The sequence below is a fragment of the Solanum dulcamara genome, chromosome 2, assembly GCF_947179165.1.
Source record: "Solanum dulcamara chromosome 2, daSolDulc1.2, whole genome shotgun sequence".
NCBI classification, from domain to species: Eukaryota; Viridiplantae; Streptophyta; class Magnoliopsida; order Solanales; family Solanaceae; genus Solanum; species Solanum dulcamara.
This window is the reverse complement of record NC_077238.1, coordinates 79956134-79983693: the sequence shown is the minus strand read 5'-3', so window position 1 is coordinate 79983693 and position 27560 is coordinate 79956134. Positions and strand designations below refer to the sequence as shown.

At 33.3% G+C, this 27560-nt stretch overlaps 2 protein-coding genes across 2 annotated transcripts; both read right to left on the bottom strand.

The window, feature by feature from the left end:
• Positions 1–1517: 1517 nt before the first annotated feature.
• Positions 1518–4840, bottom strand: LOC129878320 (transcription factor FAMA-like). The gene is made up of 5 exons (XM_055953451.1): positions 4684–4840; positions 4253–4388; positions 3516–4091; positions 2454–2909; positions 1518–1875 (listed from the first exon to the last, which is right to left on the bottom strand). The coding sequence occupies exons 2-5, from the start codon at positions 4274–4276 to the stop codon at positions 1774–1776; spliced, it is 1158 nt and encodes a 385-aa protein (XP_055809426.1). The 5' UTR covers positions 4277–4388; positions 4684–4840; the 3' UTR covers positions 1518–1773.
• Positions 4841–6176: 1336 nt separating this feature from the next.
• LOC129880953 (26S proteasome non-ATPase regulatory subunit 1 homolog A-like) lies at positions 6177–14418 on the bottom strand. The gene is made up of 13 exons (XM_055955230.1): positions 14126–14418; positions 12425–12488; positions 12085–12190; positions 11587–11698; positions 11307–11475; positions 10202–10656; positions 9970–10105; positions 9620–9868; positions 9206–9426; positions 8340–8598; positions 7772–8004; positions 7181–7694; positions 6177–6953 (listed from the first exon to the last, which is right to left on the bottom strand). The coding sequence occupies exons 1-13, from the start codon at positions 14266–14268 to the stop codon at positions 6633–6635; spliced, it is 2982 nt and encodes a 993-aa protein (XP_055811205.1). The 5' UTR covers positions 14269–14418; the 3' UTR covers positions 6177–6632.
• Positions 14419–27560: the final 13142 nt, after the last annotated feature.

Here is a 27560-nt window from a genome sequence, read left to right as displayed (position 1 = left end):
TTTGTACAACTTAATTTTCAGGTCTCTATATATTTTATTTTTGAAATTATTCATGTTTGTTTGAGTAACCAACGACAATTTGTAATGAAGGACCATCTAGTTAAGTTTATTTATTTGTTTTGTTTTTTTGCTTAAACAATTTCTAGCTATTTTCTATTCATACATCTAAATTCTAAAGTATATTTACCTAAATAAAGAAAACGTACAAAAAAAATACAAACCCCTCAAAAGACATCCCAAATTTCTTTATCTTTTTAATTCTGATAATCACTTTGTTCGGAGAGATCCTAAAGCAACGATAAAGTTTTCCTTGTGTGATCTGTAGGTCACGAAATTGAGTCGAATAGATTGTCATTAATGCAAGTATTATGGTAGACTAATTACATCACACCTCTATTTGAGATTCCACCCTTCCCTAGACCTTGTTGAACGCAGAATGCTTTAATTTGTACACCAGACTGCCCTATGATCATTGTGTCCGCTAACATGTGTGCACCTCAACTAATTTTTCAGAATACCTATGGCCACCTACCTCCCACCATTATAAAAATTAATCAACTCTCTATATCCATTGGAATTAGCTCGAACAAATAGGAAATCATCTGTTTTTCTTATTTTATTTTTTTATGACAAAAAAAATCTATAACTGCTATCCTTTGGGTGTGCACAGAGTAAGACCCATGCTCCTATGCAATAACTCGCAAACTAGAAAAGAGAGGTAACCTGCACTAGACAAGTCTGGTGCGATGAGCCCTACCCAGAAGACAAACCCTTGCTTCACTGGTAAGAAATTTCAAACTTGAAATCTTTAACATGAAAGTCTCAAGCCCAAACCACTGGACCACCCTAATGGGTTCTGTTTTTTTTTATTTCTATTGGAATTTAAATATAAAATCTCATGATTTTTCGATATTTTTGCTTTGACTACTAGACCACATACTCGGATATAATTTAATTTCTTAGGACAAGGGGCATGGTTAAGGTATCAATATCTAATGTCAGCCTAATACACCCAATATTTAGTCCTGACAAGTCAAACCCCCTCTCTGAAAACAAGGTACGATTTGTAGGGCTCGTTGACCTTCCCTGAGTCACATAATATAATTGCCAAAACATACAATAATACATCAATTTCAATTTGTATTAAATATGTATGGTACCATAGGAGAGATAATGTCATCATAGGTCTTGTGTTCCAGTTTTGTAAAATACAAAATCATCTTTCTTAAGGAATACTTTACGTCTATATATGATTTTCAATGCAATGAAATACTAATACGAATATTAAATACAGAATGGAAAATACACGCACAACAAAAAAAGAGAGGAGATACTGTCACCATAGCCAGCCACGTTCTTATTGTGAGATATTATAAGTAGGAGAAAACAACTCATCCCATCAACTAATTACGTGAGATATTATAATAATATCCCTTAAATTCTCAAAATTGAACATTTAAAGTGTGGATAATATAGCGCGTGAGCCTAATATTGAGTAAATAAATAATGGAAATAAATAACTTTGATTCTTGAAAATAAATTTTGGGTCAAACTTAATCTCGCAAAAGAAGAAATAGTTGATGGAGTGAAGATTGTCCCTACATAGGTGGACGAAGCTTTGAGGTATCCAGTTCATTTGAATTCAATATAGAAGAGCTGTGCTCCCAAATATCTAGAGTAATTTAGCATTCTTATACTAATTATGTTCTCTCTCTATATAAATATGAGAACACACCACCTAGCTAGAAAGTACAATAAATAGCTAGTCTTCAACTAATTGATATCATATGGGGCTATTTCAGCATGAATGAAACTGAATATTTGTTGGATTGAGTTTGCTATATCATCAGCTGTGTACCTAGTTTCACCAGAAATCTGCAAAATAAAAAATAGAAATAATTAGGCAACAATAAAGAAGGAAATTTGTGTAAGCATGTGAAAAGGTGTTACTCCCTCCATTTCATTTTACGTGTCTTAGTTTGATTAAACTCAAAATTTAATTAAAAAGGTAAGGGAGACTTTTAAATGATCACGTAGTTGTAAACTAATTAAAAATGTGTATAATGTACCAAAACACTGTTTGAATTGTGGCTTCAAACATGTCAAGTGAGATATTGAGATTAAAGAGTTACTCCGTCTGTCTCAATTTATGTGACTCCTTTTTACTTTTTAGTCAGTCTCTAAAAGAATGACATTTTCTATATTTAGTAATTATTTGACTTTAAACTTCCCATTCAACTCGAAATATGATTTATAGTCACACAAATATATATGATTTGTTATAAACCACAATTTTCAAATGTCTTCATTTCATTCTTAAACTTTGTATCAAGTCAAACACCATCACATAAATTGTGACGTGTTAAATATAGAAAGTGATATTCTTTTTTTGAATAGACTTTAAAAATAAAGTAAGACACGTAAATTGAAACAGAAGGAGTGTTAATAATTACCTTGACATTGAATGAATAGAGAACAGTTTGTTCAATGGTTGTAATATTAGTATGAAGAATACTAAGTTGCATATCTTCCAATGCAGCAACTGCCTTTATGAGTTGGCCAGGTCTCCTTCTTGATAGAATCTTGATCATTGCATCAAACCCTAATAGTTTTACTTCAACATCAGCCAAACAAGACTTGCTCTCAGCTATGTCTTCTTGAATTCCACCTTCAATATTATATTCATTTGGAAGAGGAAATAGTAATGGTGATTGATGATGAGGATTTATAGTACTAGGGTTTTGATTAATTGCCATTGGTGGTGGTGGTGGTGTTGATGAATCTCCTAAAGGTCTTGTTGGAGTATCTCCATAGATTCTCCTCCTCTTTTGTGATTCAAGGCATTGTAAGAGTTGTTCCAATTCTCTAACAAATTCAATTGCTCCACCAATAATAGATGCTTGATCTCCCTACAAGACAGATATACATCATGTTGAGAGTTCAGACCTAATATAATTAAGTAAATAGAAGTGTGGTAGCTATCGCTGACTGCTTAAACTTTTAGATGAGATGGTCATAACACACTTCTACACGTCATTAAATAACTTAACTTTACTAGAAGTGTGTTTTGCCTGATAATTTAATCATTTAGATGAGATGATGACACAATTTATCATGTTATAGGAGCAGATAAAAACGCACATCCTGAATTCGATCCTAATCAACTTTAACGCAATAATAAAAAGAATTTGCACTTGCTTGGTCCATGAAAATTTAGATTTGGTATGAAAAGGGTCATGAAAAATTAAGGCGTATATCACTAAGTAAATGATCGAAAGTGTGTTTTAACCTACGTCCTGAGTTTGATGCTAACTACCACACTAGTAAAAAGGAAAAAGGATTTGCACGTGCTTGACTCGTTACCACAAAGATATATATCACTAATTAGTAAATGATCAAAAATGTGTTTTTTTTAATGATTTAGATGAGACGGTCACACAATTCATCAACACTACTCAAACATAAAATAAATAAAAAATTGTAAAATTCAAGAATTTGATGAGATAAATTAGTACCCTTTGAACATAGGAGCCAGGCATGAAAGACCTCAAGACACGAAGATGTTCATTCATTTGCTTTCTTCTATTCCTCTCCACAGCAATATGTGTCATTCTTTGGCTCTCAACTTCCTCACTTGTCTTGATTCTTGGCCTCTTTCTCTTATTGTTATTACTCTTCCCTTCTTGACTTCTTTCAATAATATTATTATCTTCACCTTTTTCTTTTCCACAACCTTGTTTTTGTGATACCATATTTAAAGTTTCTTGATCATCATCATCATCCTGGACAATCTTCTTTTCGTTCAAAACGGGGAACTTAAGGAAGTACACAGGATCATCAATCCCAACATCTTCCTCCGATACTTTGGTTTGATTTAATGCCAATTTAGGCCCAAAATCCGCGAATTGCATCACATCCGCGAAGCTTAACTTGTCAAGAGAAGGATTCGAGGGTAAAAACCCTAACGAACTCTGGTTATGTTGTTGTTGTTGTGTAGAATGCGAATTAAGCAAGTAATCAACCATTTGATTATTAGTATTTGATGAGGATTCACCAATTACCATTTGAAAAGATGTAGGCAAAGAATTATCCTGCAAAAATATTTCATGTTCAAAGTGAAACAACATAACTATATATATTGATATTTCAAAATCAAGAGATAGAAGTAATGAAAAATGATGATATATATATATATATATATATATATATATATATATATATATATATTTGTGTTTGGAACTTTGGATAGTACCTTGCAAATTTCTTCTTTCTCCATTGTCTTGTTATAGGGTTTGTTTTTTTTACCCTAAAAACTTTGACTATTTCACAAATTCATGCAAAACTCAAATCTTTGGTGAATTTGATCACTTTCTAGGGTCCACCTCTACCTGGAAAAGACAAAAAATAGTTATCAAACTACCATATATGTTAAAGATATTTAATAGGAAATAATTTATTAGATGCGCGACTTCAGAATTTGAACATTAAAATTTCAAGTTCTTCATCCGTCTGTGCTATTATATTGAATTTCAATGAATTCGTAATATGTCTATAAAATTGACAGATCAATTATCCATCGAAAAATAAGAAAATCTAACTTTATCTCCCCTTAAAAACTATGATATTATAGTATGAAAATAGATGTATATAAATATATAAGAAGATTGAAATTTGGAGACTAACCTTATAATTTGGAGAATATGAAGAGGATAAAACTTAAGTGGGATTTGCTAAAAATAAAAACACAAAAAGGGGACATGAAAGATTTATATATCTCAAATGAATTATGGGCCTTGCAGGGTATCCAGGTTGAAGTTGTCTTTGACTTTTGGAGGTGATTTTGTTTGTATGCATATATAAATATATTATAATAATAATGTCTCTCTCTATATATACTAAGATTTATAATTTTAAAATATAGACATATAAGAGGAGCCTATATGGATTAATTTCCACCTCACAAATCTACTCATCACTTTTTTTCACCTCCACCTAAATAATTAATGGGAATCACAAGCAGAACAACTTTATCACCTCTTTACATGAGGGTTTAATAAATACTTAAGCTCTCTCTGATATATATGTGATTGTTTTATGATTCAAAGAGAGTGAAAATATTCAAAGTTTGAATTGTTTTTTTTTAAAGATAGGTTTAATAAAATTTATGCACGTGAGCACTTTAGCAGCCTAGAAGTTGTCAATTGGAAATTAATGTAGGTGTTAAGAAGTGTCACTAAAATTGCCTCGCAGTGCAGACGGTGAGACGAGGAAAAAACTTATTCACATTAGATATTTATGATCAGAACGATTAATGCAAAACATATTACTTGTAAGTTTTATCTGTTAATCATGATTATCTGATATGTAGACTGATTTTAATTTACAACTCTTAAGATTAATATATTTTACTTAAATATTGAATGTGAATTAAGTATTTTTTACTAGGATTCTATACATAAGAAGTAACAGTCTCACGTGTATACCAATTTGCTTAACGCATTCTCAAAATAGCGTTGTGTTTTATACTTGGGCATTACTTGTTAAGACCCTATAACTTTCAACAAACTACATAAAATAATCACCAAGGGGTCTCAAGGCCCTGCATACTTTCTCGATTGAATTCGTCGCAAAGTTTATCTCTCTTACGTAATTTACGAACTTTACACTAAAGCAACACAAAATTTATCTTATGCGCATCCAAAAGATAACATTTCTCGATTGAATTCGTCACACAGGGCTTGCTTAATGTAATTCACGTCACACAAGGCTTACTTAATGTATTTCACCTCTCATGTGTGGTTTACGAACTTTACACTGAAACATAATTAATTTATTTTGTACGCACCTGAAAGACAGCGCCTGCAGATTCCCTGTCAAAAATGCAATATTCTTAATAACGTCTTCATATTTTGGCACTTCCATTCAAACCTATGGTGGTGAAATAACTCAAGTTTGCTTATTTGAAAACAAGGAACACTAACGCTCTGTTTGTTGTTTTTAACATATATGATTGATTAGCTAGTTAGAAATTGTCTACAAATTTGAATCTAAAATAATTAAAGACCGTTAGTTTTTTCTCTGGTACATAATTCATCTTTATTTAAAAATATTTTATGCACCGCAAAAATTTACTCAAGGCAAGAAAGAAAGTTTTAAATATATTTAGGAAAGATATATTGTAGAAAAAAACTTGGTAGCAAATATATGGAAGTAATCAATTCATTGCTAGAACACAATTTCTTACTACACCTATACCCTATAGAATAGAAATACATCCAAATAGTGTCTGCGGGAAGCATATAATCCTTTCTTTTTCTGCCTTTCTATCGTCGCGTCTGAAACATGGTAGAATCTTTTTCCTCGAAAATAATCCACAACGATAAGGGCATATACGCTCTAGAGGTACAGGTGAACAGACAAAGGACATCGAGAGTAAACTTTCCAGTATGAAAAAAACTACATGCTCGTCTCTGTAATAAGAGGAAAGAAGGCTTTTACATTCAAATTCAACTTGATCACGGAAGATTACTCTTTGGTGTCGATATCTTCTCACCTCTTCCCATTCAGCACATCGCCTCAAATGGATTTCATGCAATTAACACCCAATCAATCAGCCAAAGGTTTATGATAAATCACGACGTATATTCAAATGCCTGTGGTGGCTGAGGCTCCTCATCAACAGCCACTGCTGAGGCTGAGCCCTGTTGTCCAGCTGAACCACCAGTACTGGATGCAGTTGATGAGGGTGTATCAGTAAGAGCCAATACTTCGGGTTCATCAGGACGAAGATCTTTCAGAAGCACAAAGCCAGAAGGCGATGATTTGATTGGCAAATATCTGCTTTCTTCCAAAAATTTGATGTACTTCTCCTGAGTAGGAACCACCCTAGCAGGGTTGGTCAAAATCTCAAATGATGGCTCTGGTTCATTCTTCTTCTCTGCAGGAGTATCCACCTGTCAATCAGAAAGGTCATACTTTGTGAGCAAATAATGACAGTTCAAACAGCGGTGCAATACAAACAGAATCATTTAGCGCAGAGCATTTTTTCTAATTCCGATTAATAATTCCCCAAGGACCCCAACAAATAAAGAACTGTAGTCACAGCACGAAGCATCACAAAACCCCTTACAAGAGAAGGCCACTTTTGAAGTGAAAATGGATGAACGGAACATATTCTAACCTGCATAGACTCTCCATCCTTACTAGTGGACTTGCCCTTGTCTGAACTAGTGGCAGCAGAAGTTGACGCGCCAGATGCCTTCTCAGCATTAGCTTTCTCTGCCTCTTTCTTGCTAGCCCTGGCCTTGGCCCTCACTGATGTTGATAAAACAGCTGTAGGAAGTTTGACAGCAGAACTAGTCGTGGCTACAGTAGTAGGCTTAGGATACTCAAATAGCGACGGCTTAGCATGCGATACAAAATCAAATTTAGGCACTTTTAGGTCATAGTTTAGCCCAATGAAAGCTGTGGGTGAAAATGCCAAGCTAACAAAATATATAAGGGGATACCAATACCAAAACTGACTAAAAACAGCTAGCCCGACAACTGCAGTAATTTTATCATGTTTCGACTTTGAAAGTAGCTTTATCGTCACATTCCTTCCACCGGCATCAAGAATTCCAGAGGCCAAGATTGCACCCATCTTACTCATGGTATCTTCATGCTTATCAAGAATAATTTTCTCTAATTGCCGCCTGAAAAGATAAAAGCAAAAATCTCAAAAAACAGATGAGGAAACAAGACTTTATGCAGAAATTTAGAGATAAAATACCTAAATGCACCAACACGGGAATCACTAGCTTCACTTATTTGGACCATCACCATGGCCATAGCAATGAGAGCACCTTGACGTACAAAATCAACTACATCTGATGTCAAAGGCTCCAACAATGAGATTGCCTCACTCAGACCAGTACCAGCACATGAAATGCCAACTGCCAAAGCCGCACCATAGCGCACGTGTGGATTGTATGACTCAGACAACAATGAGACAATGCGAGGCATCTGCAAATTCAACGCAATTAACTAGATTAGAATTCTGTTGTTTCATCACTTCAATGCCCCCACATGGGTCGCAAGCCAACGACTGAGCTCAGCTAACACAACTAGCATTTTTAGAACTGGAGTTAGCTTAAAGTTTTCCGCTTTTATTTTTCTGGTTGGGGATTTGTGCATGTCCAGAGAGGGAGGGAGAGGAAAGATGGTTACATAGAACCAAAATATGGTTCTGTTTCTAGAAGACTGTTAAATGTAGTAATCCTGCTGACAACTGAGACCATAAATAACATAATGAGATTGATAAGAACCACATAATGAACCAGCATCAGAAAAGCTCCAACCTGCTCTGGTTCAGAATACATAACAAATCCAAGCGCCAAGACTGCAGTCCGCCTGACGTCATCACTCACATCTGATACAGCAAAATGCAGCAACTGACGGATAGCCTTATTATTTGCCGTTCCCCTGTACGCCAATGCCAGAGCATACATGCCACCATAACGCAATATAGGATCTTGATCCCTGGTCATCTGCTCAATCAGTGTATCGGCTTCTTCTTCTCTTCCATACACAGTGAGGGCTATCCCCAATGCCAAACCCCTGCATGCAATGTCAGAAGGTAATGTTGAAGCACATGTTATCATATCTTAACATATAAATAAAAACAGTTCAATCATCCACAATGTTTTCAATAACATGGGCAGATTTATTTATTTGTATTTGTAAGTGAACATAGGCAGGTTTATCCTACTGACATAAAGACATACAGGTTAGATTTTTAAAATTTCTTGCTTTACTTTAATCAATAAACTCAATATAGACAACAAAAATATTGATTTTACTCATTATTTAGCTCACTCAAAATAACTCAAATTTTACAATGTTTTGACCTCAATTTATCCAGTCAAATCAATTCAAAATACCTACCAGAGCTCTTTATCCATAATTGCAATTGTTGCTTTTTTACTCTTTATACATGCAATCTAATATATCTTTGCAATTAATTGTTCCTTTGTTTTACTTTTAATCAAAATGCTTTATGTAGTCCATTATTCAAATTCTTTATTCTTTGCAATTTCAATCCTAATTGTAATCAATATTATAGTCTCTGCAAGACGCAGGCAAAGATACTTCAAACTGAGATATAAAAATCAAAACACACCCCTCGGATGAAGAGAAAGTACAAGTATTCAGCTGTCGACTTTACCTGATTATCTTCTCGTGTTGTGTCTCATGAGCATAAGCAAGCATCTCACCTGCCTTCTCACTTGCAGTTCCAACCATTAATAAACCCATACCAATACCAGCAGCTTCTCCAGCAACCGCACTGTCAGTATATAGGACGGTCTTAATGTCATCATAAATGTCTTCATCAGCAGTTCCTAAAGCTGCCAAGCCAAGCCCTAAGCAAGCACCATGCTGAATAACCTGCAGCATTAAGAAGATGCAATGTAAGAAAATAACAGAAAAAGCAATAGGTGGAACAAATATAGCCCAGGAAGCATGATCCAATTAATAAATACAAGTACAACAACAATAGCAAACCCAGTGTAATCCCACAAATGGGGTCTGGGAAATAAATAAATACAAGTACCACGATCAGATTAATAAATACAAGTACCTCTACATTGGTACTTCGTAGACTATCACGGAGAAATTGCTTGATGCCCTCCCCATGATTGGCATGAATTAAACCAAGAGCATACAATGCACCACCTTCCGAATATGGACTACCACCTCCACCGGCTCCACCCTGCGGCAAGTAAGGGGCCATAAGTGATCTCCCTTGCTGCAAGTGGCCACAATGAATAACACCTAATCCAGCTGTTGCACTAAATTTGGCCCAATTTGTTGCTCGGCTTAGCCAGTCCTGATAATTTGAGCAGAACATTCTGTCAGAACAAACCATTGTGCTACATACACCATATGTGAAGGATAAGGTTATTTGTCAAAGACTCAGAATCTACTCACTAGGTTCTCTCTAAGGAATGTATCTACAGTTGTTCCGGCATGCATAATTGCATTTGCATATATTGTTGCACTGTGACACACACTATTTCTCATCTCAACAGACTGCTTTATTGTCTTGAGAATAAGGAGATCTGACCTGTATGCATAGATTAAATAAAAAAAGATACTTAAGCATTTGCATTCATGTTTCAGCAACGAATATGGAAAGAACTTTAAAAGGCATTCATATTACTTGTTATGGCTGTACAAGAATTGCAAGGTCAGCTTTATTGAAGTTTCACCAGACAAAATCCCTTTGATTTTTCCCAGCCTCTCTGCATATATTGCTTCTTTTGGATCTACTCTTGTTTCAATCAAAGGCTGATTTTCCTCCGCCATTGGAACATCCTCTGCAGCAGTAGCATCTCCAGTCTGTGCAGTATTAGGCTCAGCAGGTTCTGAAGATTGTAGTTCTGGACTGGAGAGTCGATCTCTCACATTCAAAAGAAAAGCTTGGTGTTCATTCTCTACTAGGTCAAAAGCTATTTGAAATGCCAGTAGGGCATCATCCTTATTTTCGGAACGTAAAAGCTTCTCTAATATGCTTGCTACATCCTCTGGTTTATCCAAAAACATAAGCCACTGACACATGCTCAAATAGTTTGGAGATGGTGTCCCCTCATACACTTCAACAAGAAGACGAAGCACCTGTTGAGAGAAGCAATTAAATTACTGGTATTCTATTGATCTGGCATACAAATGTGAACCGCAGTTCCTCAATTTAAGGTAATTTTTTTACCTTTATCTACAAAGAAACAAGGACAACATGCAGATTTAGATGAGGGATGATCTTATAGCGAATGCACTTGAAGAAGGTAAATTATGCATCAAAACAACTTGTGAGGTATAAATGACTACTGCGGACAGAGAGCTAGTACTCTGTGAGAACCACAGTTATAGGAGTGATATCTAATATTGGGTCAGAGAATTATAAATAAGCTATTACAAAATAATTATGCATTTTCCAATGATAATCAAGGTCACAGAACAGGCAGGACTGCGGGGGCAGCAGCATCTTTTTACTCAAGCAAACAATCAGATTATAGAGTAACACAGAAGAGCAAAAACGCACAAGGCCTAGCACGTTCAAGGATCAACATAAATAAGCTATTACAAAATAATTATGCATTTTCCAATGATAATCAAGGTCACAGAACAGGCAGGGCCGTGGGGGGCAGCAGCATCTTTTGTACTCAAGCAAACAATCAGACTATAGAGTAACACAGAAGAGCAAAAAAGCACAAGGCCTAGCACGTTCAAGGATCAACATAAGGTGTGCATATTGTAACAATCGATACCTCACTTCGATATACTCTGCGACTGACGAAGTTATGGGAGACATTACTGCAATATGCCAGAGTTGCATCAACATTATCACTCCTTACAATTGCTTCAGCAACCTTATCCAGCCTTCTGCATTCAATGGCCATGCCAATGGCTTGTTGATACTTTCGATCCACTATACACCTAAGGCATGAAGCAAGCAATTGTAAAACAACAGGAAACCCCCAAAAGAACTACTTTTATAGTTTAAAATGTACAAACATTATCTTTTATATATACACAAAATTTGCATACTTCTCAAGCATTCTCTCAACAATAGCCTCCAACCTAGGATCAACCTTTGCAGCTTCATCATATGACTCAGCAGCCTTAGTCTTATGACTTGCATATTCATCCAGTGCTTTAGCTGAAGGAAGGCAGAAAGCACATCAACAAACGCAACGGTATTAATAAATGAAAAATGAAAAAGCTGCTAAAACGATATAATATACATTAGCTAAAACATGTGAAAGCTTCCCGTTTGGAGGGTTCAACCAACGCATATCAATTGTTCCAGTTTATCTATTTTACTGTTTCCCCAAGAAAGAACCAATCTCAAGTATCAAGTTTTTAGTGTTGACATCACTACACGAAATAACACAAATTTAGGCCTAGAAAATACAGAAACAGCAAACATTTTCAAGTTTGTAAGCAAGTCCTTGCTAGAAGAGCTGCAAAATATATTAACATTACTAAAATGAGTATATAAGGACAGAATTCACAGGAAGAGAGTGCATTGATTTGAATATTTACCAAGAACAGTATGAACATAGTCAGAATCCTCATTAACATCAAAAAGAGGGCCAGCTCCAAGGGCATAGGATAATGAGTCATTATGTTCGCCCAAATGATAGAAGACCTGAAGACAAAAGAGCATGTGTGGGGATAAAAGAGAAAATGTTCAATTTATGAAACAAAATCAGTTATTTCTATGATGCCCCTCTCTCAATTTCTTTAGCACTAACAATTATCTAGTAATGTATTAAGGCTAGAGATTTTTGCTTTCTCATCTTCTCTGCAAGATAATTAACCTCCTTTCTTTTGGATGTGGTAGGGAGGAATTGATGCTAAACAAAAAATATTTAAAAGTCACCTTTGAAGCAACTAATGCTGCTAGTTGTCTTTGGGCAAACTCTTCATCCTCGTACAAGCTTTCTCTGCAAACAATTTTTTAAAAGATTGGAGATCATAAAACACAAAAGGAATATGCAATCAATCAAATAGGCCTTAATCCTAAATTATAAATCAACGAGTACAACCGGAAAGGTAAAGCATATGAATTTGGATAAGACGCAACCTACATGCGATATCCTAGACACTTCAGTAAGCAAAACTCCAGCAATACACTTTTTTTGAGAGGTAAAGCTCCAGCAATACATTATCTTGACTTGATCAAAATAACCCAGATCAATTAATACATAGTCAGAGCTTGAGCTTCATTAATTTTTCAGTGTCCCTAAGCTAATTAAACAGCCTCTCTACCTCAAAAGTAGGGGTAATGTCTGCGTACACTCTACCCTCCCCAAACCCCACTTTCTTTGTTCGAGATCATACTGGGAATCCTGTTGTCCATAATCTAATTCATCTTTACTCAACAAGATATTTGGTGCCATCAGCTCAAAAGGCTTTGGTCTAGTTGTAAAAGCACAACGTGCAATCTGTGGAGTTAGGCACAAGTAACAAGTTCACACCCTGTCACAAAGAGAAGTATGGTATTTAAGTGGACGCTTTTCTACTTCCCTCCAATACGTCCCCAAAGTTACAGTCGATTTCATTCTTTCCTTTTGTCCCTTCGATTGCTAAAACGCACACAGTCATAGTCTTCTAAAACCAAAAGAGAAAAAGACCACTTTCTTTGAAAACTCTACGGGTTTTACACATAATTGTGCGGAAATAGACTCTACAGTTATAACCCAATTACTGTATTTGGAGGAAAGAACGTAGTGGGGTGTAGTTCTAATCACAACACTTTCTTAATTTTGAGCGGTTTCATTTATCCCTTGAAATTGTTACAACAATTAAAATATTTAGAGGAAATACTAGTATACAAATATGAAATGAAGAAAGTTGTGGGAGTGAAAATGTCAAGATGAATGTGTGGGCTTACTAGGAGAGATATGGTCAAAAATGAAGCTATTTGGGCCAAGGTGGGCGTAGCCTCTGTGGCGGTCAAGATGTGGGAGGCTGGGTTGAGATGTTTCGTTCATATCAAGAGAAGAATGGCCCAAGAGGTATGAGAGATTGACATTGGAGGGCCTAAGGAGAGGTAGAGGTAGGCCAAAGAAGCATTGGAGAGGTTGAGGATTCACGTAGAATGCTAAGTAATTAGTTTTGTGTCTTGTATCACCATCTAGTAGTATTAGTATTGGTTTTTGGTGTTTTTTACTATTTTATAAGTCCGTATTTCTCACTCTTAATTTTCTATTACTACTTATTGTCCCGTATGCCTCTACTTTCTTACAATCTTGCTTTTACGGCTTGCGTCTTCATAAATCTGGTGCTTTTACTTTCTTTGAACAGATGGTCTATCAAAAACAACCTTTCTAGCCTCTACACTCTTCAATCCCCACTTGCAGGACTATATATTGGGTATGTTGTTGGACTAGTATACAAATAACACTAATTGTTCAAAACCTATACACCAATTATACACTAATTATACAAATAACACTAATTAACTGTTCAACAATGGAAAAAGTTTTACATTCTGCTACTGTTTAACCAATTCAATAGCACAAAACAAAAGGAAATACTAGTATCATACAAATAACACTAAAATGCAATCGAAGCTTACATAAGAGCGACTGATGTGGAAATCTCCGGCCAGAAGTAATCAACAAATGCATTGAGATTAGAGAGCGCGTGGAGTTTCAACTGTGGGTGCGTTTCATTCAGCATAGCCAGTAGACCACCGGCGGAGCTCACCGTAGTGGCCATCGTCAGCTGTTGTAAAGGTTTAGGGTTCCGATCTGTGAGAAAATAGCATATAGAACAGAGATAAAACTAGGGTTTTGAGGGAAGAAAGTAGTAGAGAGAAAGGAGGAGGACTGAAATTGAAGAGAGTTCAAAAGTTGGGATTTCTTGTTCAATGGGAAAAGGTTAAGAAAAAGACCAAATTGTCCCTAAACACTTTCTTTTGTGGAAAATTATGCGAATAGACAAACATATACTAGTTAATTAATTAACATAACTATAGTTTGATTTAAGTATGGCTCACGGCAAACATCTAGCTTGAATTTGAGTTTTGTATAATTCGCACGATTTTTACAAACGTTGTGCGCGAATCGAATTGTATAGCGAAATATATAAACACTACAAATTGTATAGCGAATTATACAAACGTTGTTCATGAATTGTATAGTGAAATATACAAACGTTCTACAAAAACTGTGAATTGTATAGCGAATTATACAAACATATACAAATGTTGCGCGAATTATACAAACGCATTTATAACTATAGCTACGAATTGTAATTAGCAAACTATAGCTATGAAGCCTAATTAAGATATTTTTGAGTGGCTATATGTGAAAATTCCTCGTTCTTTTATGATATCCATGGTGTTTTGGTTCGTTTTCGTGTATTTCGATTGATTCCACGAGGTATTTACCATCTCCCAATTTCCACACGCAACATGTACTAGGTAATGGTCATTGTTAACTATTGTATTTTTTGATGTTATTGATTAAAATACAATATTTATTTTGATTAATAAAACAACCTAAATTAAATAATCATACTATATCTATTAAAAATCACTATACTTTAAAATAATTACACAATCCCTCCCTCTCTTTCCCCCACTTTCTCTTGCTCGCTCGCTCTCTCCCCTCTTTTTGCTCCCCCTCCCACGCCCTCTCTCGCTCGCTTTGACCCTCGCTTTATCCCTCTTCCTCTCTCCCCTTTTTATGCTCAATAGTGATGGCATGTAAAGGCAATTACAGTGCTATGTTTTAATATCAAATACATGTATGCATGGATACATTAATAAATATGTCAATGTATTTTTTGATATCTGATATATGTATTTTTGATTCTATTAAAAAATCTAACTAACTCTTTAAATTACTTTAAATATTTATAATCACACTCATATTTTCTAAAAACAGTATTTTGATTCAGATAACTCGATAAATTGAATCTGACTATTTATTTAAGTCTTCTTTTTCTCCTAAAAATAAAATAGAATAAAGAATTATCATTATTGTTGTTTTTGTTGTGAACTTTCCTAGTTTTAGGTCATTATCTTAATATATTAATTGGTTGTTTCTAACAACAATGACTATTCATTTGGCCTTCAAGTCTAGAGCTTGCAGTGCCAATTTGAGTGCGATGCGGATTTCTTAATAGATTCTACAGATTTGGATTTGAAATGCTACTTGATTGAACGAACATTGGTTGAACCATCAAAATATCTTTGATTTCTTTTTAATCATAAACACAGTGAAAATTGAAATTGCAATTACCATCCCAGAGAAAGGAACATATGATCCTGCCAAGCACTTTGAGAATTATTTAACAACTTATCATCAATTTTTTGCCTAAATTTCATTATATTTCGGTGTCCCTGCTTAAAATTAAATTATTTTTAATTATAGCAACGCAACATTCTTTTTGAGACGTTTTTTTTTTGGAAGAAACTAAAAAGGAAAATATGGCATATAATATGAGACAGAGAGAATATGATTTTATTTTTAAACTGTGTACTAACTCATTTTTATTCAGTGTTATTATCTTAACAATATAATTAGTATGATGTTTGAATTAAAGATGAAATTGCGTTTATACTTTCTGCAAATCCACAACTACAGCTAGTCAAATTCATGCATACCAGAGTCAAAATTTAATAAGATATCATAAATATTTTAAATATATTTTTTTTGAAATTCACGTTTAATACAATATATGTATGCTAATTAATTAATGAGACATAAAACTTATTATCTTATTATATAACTTGAAAAAGATTCTTTTAAATTAATAAAATGTTAGTCATTTATCACAATACAATTGACCTTGGTTCGTCTTCTTAAAAATCTTGTTAATAGATAAATTTTAAATAGTTTAATTCAAAATTTTAGAAGTACCTTGAGTATATTTATTTGAAATTTGCAAAATTAGTTGTGACCTTGTGAATAAGGAACACTAATTGACAAATTAAACAACAAGAGACATATTTTATACGAGTTACAAACTTACAATTAATTAATTAATTACAAAAATCGATACTAAATTTCCAGTTATTATAGTAATTGTGACAAAAGTTTAAATGATCAAATTAAATCATCGACTTAAAATCGTTAATCAGATATAGAATTGACAAATTAATAGTTACCCCAAATATAGAAGTAATATAAAAAGAAATATATTTACCTAATCTCATACCTGTACATTTTTTATGTGTGTAACACAGTGAGCAGATATGTCTAATCAAAATTATAAGAACAAAGTTTTAAAAAATAAAGGATGAGAAAATATAGTACACTTTCAAAGATTTGTGAGTAATTTAAAGCAACATAACTTATATTTATTTCTAATTAATTTTTTATTGAAAAATGATACTCTCTCCGCCTTAAAATAAGTGTAGCTTTAGTTCATTTAATATCCATTAAGAAAAAAATAATAAACACAAAGTGTACTAATTTACTAAGTTATTCCTATTTATTAAATATTTCTTTAAGATTAATTGAACACTTTTAAAAAGTAAATCTTCTTAAATTCTACAATTTTTTTAGATAATGAAGAGAAATTTAATTAAGGATATATGGATAAATTACACTCTTGGATGAAGGCTAAAATAGTTAAATCAATTTTTTAAAATACTATACAATACCTTGATTTGTGTTCTCAAAATCTTGTTAATAGATTATAAGCTTTAAATAGTTTAATTCAAAATACTAGAATTACAGTTGAGTATATTTATTTGAAATTGCAAAACTAGTAGTGACTTAACACTAATTGACAAATTAAACAGCAAGAGACATATTTGATAGGCGTTACAATTAATTAATTACAATTATCGGTATTGTCTATTCAGTAGCAACACTGTATTTTCTTTCTGCATCAAAAAGATATATCAAATTTTTATCGAGGTAAAAAATCATTAATTTGATATAGAATTGACAAAGCAATAGTTATTCATATATAAAAATAGAGTTAATATCTCAAAAGATCACTTAACGTTGAGAATTTATCGAGCAAAGTTATTAAACTTTATTTTGTATTAATAAAATTGTCGGATTAACGAATTGAAAACTATGAGATCACCTACAATGGTGAAAACTGTGAAAGCTCCGTAGAAGGAGAAAGAAGAGACTAAGAGAGAAAACCTTTCACCGAATTCATTCTCATTTAGAAGAGAAAAAGTTGAATTATACAAATGTGTGATCTACCTATTTATAGACTAAGTTACTCTAACTAAAAATCATCAAGATGATACATGAGAGCACAGCTCACTCCAACTAACTCTGACAATCCTAACTAACTTTGATGACTCTAACTAACTAACTGCTAATGTGCAGTCTAACTAACTCTGACGACTCTTACTAACCAACTGTTAATGTGCAGTTAACATGTAACTAACTGATTTTGCTAACTAATCAGTAGATACATATCTTAATAAAAATCACTCAACTTAAACTTTTGTATTGTAAAATCACTCAAATAAATTTATTATTAAAATAAATTTAACATGACAATTTATTTTTTTTGTCATGTTCATTATTAAAATAATAAATAACTGACTCAAAATTACTACTTTATTATAATTAATCTAAAAAAAGAATCCCCAAAAAATGTCACGTCCCAAAATGAACCATAAGTGTCATCCATACTTAACTTCGTAGGTGGGAAAACCAACGATACAAACCCCAACTTATATTAGTTATTCAACTTATGAAATACGATAATAATGCGGAATAAATTCAAACTTATGAAAATAAGAAATAACAAAACCACTAAAGGCTATTAAACAGCGTTCCCCAAAATTCGAAAGCCATCACATCAAGGACATATAATTTCAAATACTAAGTCTTAGTATCAAATACCATAATAAATAAATAATATAATTTGTGTTCGAAAACTAATGTAATGACCTTCTCCCCTTATTAGGAATAGGCCAATGGGGAAGGATTTCAGGCTAGAAACTTCGGGTAGTAACTTTGAAAAATTTGAGCCTAGGCCAGACTTGGATGAATTCTGAGTCAGGTGAAATCTAGGATGATCACGTGAATGATGAGAGTCAAATTTATAATTTGATTGGACAAGCTGATAGACAAGACGATAGGAGCACTTACGGCTTCACGGAATCGCATTTGGACAAGTAAAACTCTCAAAATCGAATTTGGCGTGAAAGATATAATTTTAATGCATCTTTGGAAGGGGTATGTTGAGAAATGGGGGCTTCGAGCAAAAACTCTGAGCTCACTATTTTCGCATATCCCGCTAGAGCGGGATCTGTCCTGCCAGAATGGGACATCGCGACTTAAATCGTGAAAAAGATCAAAAATGGTCTTTTCTGCAATAATTAGTTTCTAAAACCCCAAAAGGCGACCTAGGACGATTTTCATTGATTTTTCGCGAATTTTCACGCTTAAGGTAAGGTTTTTACTCCTAGATTCATACTTTGATTCTTAAAAACTAGAAGTATGGGTAATAATTATTAGGTGAGGGTTTGAATTGAAAATCTATGATAAGAAATAGCCCTAGGGTAAGGTTACAATCATGGATTTGGCCTAGGGAGTAAAATTGTGTATATTTCTTGATAGTTAGGCCATTGCATTGATCCTTGATATGTATTTAATGTTTTCTAGATCAAGAACGAGAAGAACGAACCCGGAAAAGGAAGACCCTTGCATTGTAAGGTTGTGAAAGCTTGAATTTGAGGTAGGTGATGGTCTAGTTTCCCGTATGTATTTCATATACTTGTAAAATTTCTTCATGATATACATGTGTGTATATGAATAGGAAAACATGCTAGATTATGTGTGAAATCATCACTTGTTGGCCTGTTATTGTGAGAACCTTTTCTTGATGGTATAAATGTTGTCAACATTGAATGTTCTTGTGATTGTGATATCTTGGGATCGGATGTCACATTCCGATACGTATTTGGATCGGTGTCACGTTCGGACACATACTTGGATTGGATGTCATGTTTCGACACTAAGTTGATTATTTGTAGGTCTTGAGAGGACCTTTGTGTGAAATTATAACATGTGGAAGATATTGAGTTGTGATATTGAGATGTTGTTGACTTATTCTGTATATGTATATGCCTATTGCATTGAATTTACTTGTCTATGATCCGCTTACTGGCTAACCGCGTGATTTTATCAGTACACTGTTGTCTTTGTGTACTGATACTACTCTTGCTCTGCCTTTTGTTGAGTTCAAGGCATATTCAACCGACTATGGAGAGACCTCGGTTGGAAGATTAGAAATTTGTTCAAAGTCCAAGGGTGAGATATTCTATCATGCTGCCGTGGATTTTTCCATCAATCTCAGTCCTTCTTTCGGAACTCAGATGTTTAGATACTATTTTAGTATTTTGACTTCTGTTTGGAGAGTGTTTCTCCTTTTCTTACATTGACACTGATTAGAGTTTTGGTATGGATGACTTTCAGTTTCTAGAATGTGTTGACTTCCGCATTTTTGTAGTTATTACGATTATTGGCTGAGTTTATGGTAACTCAGTATTATTTTCTGGTTATATTTTTGCTTCTACAAGGTTTTTAATATTAATTTCTTAAGTTGATAAGTTGGGCTGTAGAAATGGTTCTTCTACTGAAATAAGTATTGTGGGTGCCAGTCACGACGGGTTGGGGTAGTAACAACTAAGAACATCATGCCATGACTGAGAGAATCCAACACGAGCTAGAAGGAATAGCTCACGGTGAAACCTAATGTGTTAGACACTGGCTTGAGTTGAAGGGGAGTCGAAGTCTGGTACACTCGTTGCACTCTACAAAAGTATCATAAGCCGAATTCGGGTGTGATGACACTTATCCTTTTCCATCGGACTAGTCAGCCTAAAACCCAACATTTGTGGAAAATAAAGCAAAAATAGTTTAAATAGATAGATAAATATACAAAAGCAGATGTCTTAATCAACTACAATACCTCCAAAGGACTGGTTGTCACATGTACAAGCCTATAATACATGAAAATAAAGTAAGTATAAGTCTTAATGTCTTTGTTTCTCAAATGGAACAGAGCATAAATAAAAAGGACAAGGAAGATCGTCAGCATCAAACAGCTACCTCGCAAGTCTCCTCTCAAAGCCTTTGATTAAGAAAATGGAAGCAAAGTTACTATCCGTGCTCGGGACCTACATAAGTGAAGATAGCAAGAAATGAGTACCAAATAATACGGTGCTAAGAAAGCTAACTAAGAAAAACCAAGTAAATCTAACAGATACTAAAGCTTCTTTCCTCCCTATCGAACCTCATCTACTAACTTGCACAGAAATCAACCCAATCTACTTTACACAATTCATATAGCACATAGATCAACAGTGGTTCAACAATATCATCGAATAAGTCATATCATTTCCAAATAGATCAATCACAGTATTATAAGAGGCATATACACAACTTCACGATGACAGATAAAATGCAATGCAATGCAATGTGATGTTACGTAGGATGATGCATATTTGTCCTAATGATACACATTCGATGTATAACAAACCAGAACCCATGGGGGCCTTACAAGGACTATGTATCCACCATGTACGTGTGATCCGATCCCATCTTCTTCATAGATAAGTCCACCACGGACGTGTTTCCGATCCTTATTTCATCTCAATATAAATCTGCCGGTTCTGTTTCCTATCGGCATAAGTATCAATCCGCCGGAACTATTTTTCATCGACATAAGCATTAATCGAGTCTCACCATAGTGTCCCATAATTAATGCAAATAAGCATGTTTACGCAAATAATGAGAGAATGATAGTGTTCGCAGTCACAACGTAATTCACGTCATACTATCAATAATATATCAACATTAACAAGTAGATCATTATATCATTCTCAATCATCAAGTCTCCATTTCATTACCCCTTTATCACATTTAAGATCAATTGGAGAGAAAGTATGTATAAGTCAATTTCCATAATCAACAATGAGTAAATGAAAAATTCATCAATTTCATAATCACATTTAGGCTATTATAGCATTTCATCAAATTCATGTCAATTTCAAGTCAAAGAGTTCACATTTTCGATCAACATCATAGCACACAAAGTCCTTTACTACCCCAATCTTTCATTAGGCATAATTCATATGATTATCATCCCAAACCTTATTCTCATTTCACCCTAACACATATACAAAAGATAGTTCAAGTAATCTACAAGATTTATGGGGTTTTAGAAGTTCACTTACCTTAATGAATACTTGGTCAATCACTAACTTGAGCCTTCTGTTTCCGAATCGAATCCGAAATACCACAATCTATCTAAATAGTGATTCACATTCAAATTATGAAGCTAACAACACCAAAATCATGAAATTCCGATAAAAGGGTCAAAATTACTCAAAATTTTAATTCCGAAAATGGGGTTTAATTCTAAAATTTTTTGGATGAAAATGATCATCAAAGCATTAGGAACTAATTAGAGAAAATAATTTCAAAAATGGAGTTCAAAACATCCCACAATCCTCATTTTAAGAACTTTGAAGTTTTTGAAGAATTTTTTAAAATTTGGGGTCCAAAATCCTTAATTCGAAGTTAAAAATCATGATATAATGGATGGGTAATGTAGATTTTAGGTTAAGAACACTTACCCAATCAAATAGCCTCGAAAAATCACTTCTCAAATCTCCTAAACAAATTCCCAAAATTTGAAAATGGAGAAATGGCCTAAAACCCCGACCAAAACCCCTTAAGTGTCACTTAAGCGACATAGGGATCACTTTCTCGACCATGGTTCGCTTTCGCGAACCCTGCTTAAGTGGTGCTCTTCTCTAAAGAGGCAGCCTTCTCGCTAATGCAGCAGTTCGCTTTTGCGACACCCCATCGCTAAAGCGAAGACTGCACCAAATATCAACAAAATCCCACAAATGCACAAGTCTCAAAGTTTCTGAATTAATCCTCGAAATTCGTTCGTAATTCCCTACACACAAATCATATATGCTACCATACTAAATTTCACATTCCAAAATCAATGGAATCTTCAAAATTTGAATGTGAAGTCTGTTTGACCCGAAATCCAACAAATCGCAACCAAACTAACTCTAAGCCTCAAAAAGACCAAAACACCCTTGGAGCTTTCGAAAAAAATATATAGGAACTCTCCCTAGGCCTAAAAGCATCCCCTGAATCCAATGAAGTCATTGGAATTCAATTTCGCGCATCCAAACTCTGAAAGTTGACTAAAGTCAACTCTGAAAGTTGACCAAAGTCAACTCTAAACTCAAGAACTCAATCATTTCCAACTTAAGACCTCAAATCCTCGATATAACCCCAAAACTAATTCCGTCAACTCTCCTAGACCAAATTCTACATTTCAAGACTCAAAACTCCAAATGACACTGAATATCACTATTTCACAATTTAAGCTTTCAAAACTTAAATCTTTCCAAAAATCTCAACTTTTCATAGAATTTCACAAAATCGACTTTGAATATTGATCAAATATGACTCGAGACAAATATCAGGAGGAGTAAAATGGTCATTTCACAAAAATTATCAAAAATGGCCTTCAAGATCATAACAAAAAGGAAAACAAAGAAAAATACAAGTAGAGATCAGTACAGGGCAACATGTAGTAGGTATCATTGCCCGACTTGAAATAGAAACTAATATGCATAAAGTAATAGCAGGGAATCAACTATGATATTTAACAGATAGGAAGCAACAAGCAACAGGTACAAGTGGTGACAAATGACAACAATGAAACAAGTACATAATTAATTAACAAATTCTAGAAGACACATGAGAAATCATGCCTCCACACCATGCTCTTTTGTGAATGGATCTTTTAGATTGAGTATATTAAGTCATTTAATTTATTTTTCTTTAATATTACCATGCCGAAACGTGACACTTTATTCAATACTATTGTGCCGGCTCGTGCCACCCGATTAAAAATATATTGTGTCGTCTCATGGCACCCAATCCAACAATATAGTTAATTCATCATTTTTATCATCACTTTCCACTCCACTAACAATATTTCATCAAATCTTCTTTATTCAAGGCATCACTTTTGATAGAGCAAGTTCAAGATTATGGATTTCACGGTCTTGAAATTGTAGACCAATCACAACAATATGTCAATCATCCAAACCAAAATAATTAAATGCATAAAAAATTTCACAACATTACTCAATGACTATCAATCACTGTTAAGAGTCTCTCTATGATATAAAATAAACCATAATCTACCTTAACTGAAGAATCAAAGTCAAGCAAGCTAATTTCACCAATGCTTTTCCTTTCTTCAATGCCTCAGAACATTTCCAATCTATCAAATGTACAATATTTGTAAGCAAACGAGTCCATAGATACCATATTACTATATGTCTAGCATAAACCCAAAAACTCACCCAGTTCTACATCTAATTTCTTAAATCTCAAGCCTAAGGTTAAATCTTAGTTCCTCCAAATAACATAACTCCAGTGATATTCATATAATACAATACACCTAATATTTAATTACCTACCTCATTATATTAAAATTTAAAATATAATGTGATAAATAATGAGAATTTCTCTTAATCAAACTATATGCCCAATACCTTAACTATGAAGTGACATTCTGGACCCTTAACTTTCTACAATCATATTCCATATATATGATAATATATAATTTCTAATAATCAATTCCTCAAGTGCCATTGTCATCATTAATTTCTTACTAAGAAAATTCCCATAATTAACTTATCTTTGACTACAATTGGTTGCCTATTGTTTCTGGCCAACAACTTTACAAACAACACTCACAAAAATGAGTTTAGTCCCTTTCAACTTAAAGTATAATATACAAATGTATGCATGGTATCATAAATCTCAATATCAAGTTTAGGAATTGAAGGCTCAATTAGTTTTTACCTGAAGAGTAGCGTTCTCTTCCACCTTGCAGTTCGTGTGTAGCAGTTGATTAAAAAAATATCAAATTCTATTCTACTTTATTTTAATAAATATGGACAAGTGGTATATGATATTAAATAAATTGTCAATTTAATTTATTAATTAAATTAATTATCTAAATTTACCCGTCAATTAAAGAATTGTAGTTACTGAATAGTCCAACATTCCATTTAAAATTTACGAAATAAGTCTTTTATGAAATAAAAAGCCCTATTATTCAAAACGAACTAATGGATCGTTACAAAAGAATAATAATTAATTTTTTTTAAAAATCATTTAATTAAAAATTCCTATTATGTCTGTAAATCAACTACTGTAATTTGTTATGATTTTTGTAGATATTATTTAGAAGGAAAATTAGGAGTAGTTAAATAACTAGAGAAAAATAATAATAATAAATCATAAACAGAATAAGTAGTAATATAACTGTACACTTCACAAAATTGTAGTATATTAATAGCACACATGCTTTTAAAATGTCTGCAATGTCAATTTGTATAATTTTCCTTTGGCTCTATTATTTTTTTAAAAAATTATAAATGTTCTCTTTGTTTTCAAATAGATGAATTTGTTTAAACTCATACAAGAGAGAAATTAATATCTTACCCACTGATGTGGGACTATTAACAAGATACCAATGTAAGAGGCTTAACATCAGGTGAAATAAAATTAGATGAACATGACTGATAATACGATAAGAACAAATGAACAATAAAAATTGATATAAAACCTTCTAACTTTATATATCTTAAATAAAGTTGAGGTGGTGGGATTATTTTAGACATAAAGTCATTTATTTATTATTTTAATAATGAACATGGTATAAAAAATAATTTATTTTGTTATATCAATTTTATTAAATAATAAATTTAGTTGAGTGATTTTATTGATACAAAAATCTAAGTTGAGTGACTTTACTGATAGAAAATAAAGTTCAATAATTTTGTTAGATAAATTATCAAAGTTGAGCACTCTTTTGAGATATTAACTCTGTAAAAGTACCATGAAATGAAATATATTTACCTTATGTGGTTTTATTCTCCCTTATTCGTAGGCGTATTAACGCACTATGATTTCTTGTACTCTGATGTATGTTATTTATGGTATTTATGTTATTATCCAATAATAATATCTACTGTTTTTTGTGCTTTGATTATACTATTGTTTGGACCGTTTTCGTCATCTACTTATTTACTCTAATATTCTTGTCTGACCTTTTTCTATGCTTTTATTGAGCCGAGGGTCTTTCGGAAACAGCCGTCCTACATTAGTAGGAGTCAGGTCTGCGTACACTCTACCCTCTCCAGACCCCACGATGTGGGATTTCACTGGGTTGTTGTTGTTGTTGTTATCTTATACCTATACCTGTACATTATTTATGTGTGTAACACAGTGAGCAGATATGCCTAATCAAAATTTAGAACAAAGGTTTAAAAAATAAAGGATTTGAAAATATAGTACACTTTCAAAGATTTGTGAGTAATTTAAAGCAACATAACTTCTAATTTTATTTTTAATTAATTTTGTATTGAAAGATGATACTCCCTTCCTCCGTTTTAAAATAAGTATCACTTTAACTTATTTTACGACCATTAAAAAAAATAATAAATACAAAATGTACTAATTTACTAAGTTATTCCTATTTATTAAAAATGTTTCTTAAGATCAATTGAACACTTTCAATAAGTAAATCTTCTTAAATTCTACATTTTTTAGATAATGAAGAGAAATTTAATTAAGGGTATATGAATAATTTCACAATGAAATGATGTACATGACCCAACTACTCAGGGCTACAGGATACTTACAATTCAGGGCGACAAATCACAAACACAATATGAAATTCTCGCACTAAAAAATGGTTTTTGGAGAAATATGTATATCGATACACCTCACATTTTTCTCACTTAGTGGAATATGTTTGGTCCTGAGAATCCTTTGGCTTTTGTACATGGAGCATTTCATTGGATTCCTTGCAGTTTTTGTGTGGTTTCATTCAATATTTCAAATGAGGTATATACAAAGATACCATTGTCAGAGCAAATTTACTCCCCTCTTACCGTTTCTGTCTTCGGGGACTATCATTTCGATTATGGTCTGATTCATTGGTTCAACGTCGAGACATGGTTGAAATAATTACTTTCAACGAGAGTTTGATCGATCCAAAATTACTTATTTAATATTTGAGTCATTTTTATGTTCATCATGTAACAAACTCTTAAATTTTATTGTCATTATTTCTGAAAATTGATCTTGTTGAATGCAACTTGAATCCTGTGAGGTTAATATCATATGTGAAGGCAAGGAAATGCATGGTTGATCAGCAGATGTTTGAATGTCACTTAATCATTGAGTGAAAGTTCAAGTATGAAACTTAGACTCTCAATTATACAAATATAAAATTCAAAATAAAAAGATCACAGTTTAAATGTGTTTTTTGACCCTTCGTTCTTAAAATTAATGATAAGTAGTTGTAAAAAGTTGTTACATTGCTAGTGCATATAATATAGATCCTTTAGAATATGTTTCATGAACTCATAAATCAATATAATTAGTTTGATGTATGCCAACCTTTTGTATTACTATTTAAGATGAACTTTAAAAAACACCAGATGATAATGATTTGCAACCCATGTAAAATACACATAAGACAATTTCACCAGAACCAAATCGAAAAGGGTTTATTCATCATTTATAGTGATAACAAGAAGTTACCAACACCTCTTCTTTAGTAGCATAATAAACAAAGAGGCAAATTATTATTTGTACCTATACTAGTTTTAGGTCATGGTGCATTAACATATATCATTGTCACATCTATTTGGACCACTTGGAACATCATGAAAATCCACCATATATTGTTGATCACTCGATATTTTGTGAGGATGATTAATTATTATTGGGAATTTTTCATTTGATGATGACAATGAATTATGATCTAGGAAATCGACAGAACTTGTAGCAGAAATCATCCATGGAGAATTAAAAAGTAGACTAAGGAAGAAAAGAGGAAGAACAATTGATTTTTCCATGATAAAAAGTTGAAATATTACACCAAATTAACCCTAGGAGATGAATATGATATGTGGTCAAGAAAGTGAAATAGTGTTGTTAGCTTGGTGAAAATGTTAG

Coding starts and splice junctions, on each gene's coding strand:
- LOC129880953 (XM_055955230.1), bottom strand. CDS start 14,268: ATGGCCACTACGGTGAGCTCCGCCGGTGGTCTACTGGCTATGCTGAAT. Junction 11,699..12,084: donor CTATGTTCATACTGTTCTTG/GTAAATATTCAA, acceptor GCCTTCCTTCAG/CTAAAGCACTGGATGAATAT. Junction 8,599..9,205: donor CAACACGAGAAGATAATCAG/GTAAAGTCGACA, acceptor CATTGCATGCAG/GGGTTTGGCATTGGGGATAG.
- LOC129878320 (XM_055953451.1), bottom strand. CDS start 4,276: ATGGAGAAAGAAGAAATTTGCAAG. Junction 4,092..4,252: donor AGAAAGAAGAAATTTGCAAG/GTACTATCCAAA, acceptor ATATTTTTGCAG/GATAATTCTTTGCCTACATC. Junction 2,910..3,515: donor CTGGCTCCTATGTTCAAAGG/GTACTAATTTAT, acceptor TCTGTCTTGTAG/GGAGATCAAGCATCTATTAT.